This window comes from Armigeres subalbatus, chromosome 3, assembly GCF_024139115.2.
Source record: "Armigeres subalbatus isolate Guangzhou_Male chromosome 3, GZ_Asu_2, whole genome shotgun sequence".
Taxonomy (NCBI): Eukaryota; Metazoa; Arthropoda; class Insecta; order Diptera; family Culicidae; genus Armigeres; species Armigeres subalbatus.
The window spans coordinates 401,404,353-401,405,868 of NC_085141.1; the positions used below are offsets into that span (position 1 = coordinate 401,404,353).

The window sequence follows — 1,516 nt, forward strand, 5'->3', positions numbered from 1 at the left end:
TTAGGGGGCGCATATTGAACGTCTCTCCCCTACTTACAAAACAATAATTTTCAACCAGGAAATTCAATTCTTACACATCGTTTTCGGAAGCCAAAAGCGGAAACACATGCTTGGGGATCGTTCAAAAATTACGTCCATCGTTTTTCGGCATTTTCAACCCCCCTCCCCCCCTTTTGTCACAAACTGTCACAAATCATTGACTCCCCCCTCCCCCTGTACGTACATGTGTCATTTTTATTTTGGAGATTATTTTGGTTTTTCTTTTTCGTACAATATTTTTACAATAACATAATGAGTTATGTCCCTTACTACACTGCCAAAAATATCTATATAAGATATATGTGTCACGGTTATAAGTTTTTGCAATAGCTCCATCCTAATATAATCGATACATAAATTAAATAATTGCTAATTCGAGACCACACATAAAGTTTATTTTGATATATATTTTATTAGCAGTTCGCGTGTAGAATGGTTATGTGTGCGCTGATATACATCATGAGTTAAATATATGGATTTTTGCCAATAAATATGTGTGGATTTTTAGTAGTGTAACAGTTTGAATGTGTTTTTAAAATGAAAATTGTTCCTAAAATACTTTCAGGATTTTTTCTTGTGCATGGACGTCACATAAGACGAACCCCCACCCTCCCCCTGTCACAAAACTCGGAACCCCCTCCCCCCTCAAATCTTGGACGTAATTTTGAACGGCCCCTTGGCGCGCAATGTTTAAAGGCGCATGCTTGTTCAGCATTGTACGCTACACGTTTCACATTTGGCATACAGTTCACAAGACAAGAGACGTCGCTCACGACCGAATACGGCGCCTCTCTCATTTTTTTTTGGATTTTTCTCCGCTGTCAATCTCAGCTGATTGCACAAACAAAAATAAACCAACAGCAAACAACTCTTTCGTCTACCGCTCTAAAAGTTTGTGCTATTTAATCCAGAAAATAGTGACTATTCTTACCATGACCAGTGGTAAACCTTCCAAGCCGAACGTTAGTCACCCTCATAGCGAAAACGGCCACCGGCAGCTGTTCAACGAAACGGAGAAGAACGAACAGTACCGGCGTGGGGTCAAAATGCTGCAGGAAAGGTGCAAAGCAATCCAGAAGAACAACGAACGGATTGTGCATCGGTGAGTTGAAAAGTTGTCCACTTTGTAGTGCCGAATGAAAGTACTACCCACATTGCGGAATATTTGCAGATTGCATGCTGTCAAAAAAATGACTCGAAAACGGAATCGTGAGGTGGAAATCCTTAAGAATCGGCTGGACAGATACAGTGACGGATGGAGAACAGCTCCCCAACCGGTGGCGGTCAAATTGGAGGAGAGCAAGGCTTCTGAGTAGAACAGTAGGTAAGTAAGGCTTTGAATTATTGTTTAAATATTTGCTTAAGTGAATGAGTAGAAAAAATATAAGTATTACAGAGATTTGAAAAATGTCTTCATATAAAAAAATAATCACAGCCATTACAATACACCTCGCCGTTTCTGCATAGGTTCACAAAC

The 1,516-nt window shown here is 39.9% G+C and overlaps 1 protein-coding gene across 1 annotated transcript; it reads left to right on the forward strand.

The window, feature by feature from the left end:
• Positions 1 to 862: 862 nt before the first annotated feature.
• Positions 863 to 1,438, forward strand: LOC134224066 (TCF3 fusion partner homolog). Its single transcript, XM_062703303.1, has 2 exons — positions 863 to 1,141; positions 1,211 to 1,438. The coding sequence occupies exons 1-2, from the start codon at positions 972 to 974 to the stop codon at positions 1,353 to 1,355; spliced, it is 315 nt and encodes a 104-aa protein (XP_062559287.1). The 5' UTR covers positions 863 to 971; the 3' UTR covers positions 1,356 to 1,438.
• The last annotated feature ends 78 nt before the right edge of the window (positions 1,439 to 1,516 follow it).

Coding starts and splice junctions, on each gene's coding strand:
- LOC134224066 (XM_062703303.1), top strand. CDS start 972: ATGACCAGTGGTAAACCTTCCAAGCCGAACGTTAGTCACCCTCATAGC. Junction 1,142..1,210: donor AACGAACGGATTGTGCATCG/GTGAGTTGAAAA, acceptor GAATATTTGCAG/ATTGCATGCTGTCAAAAAAA.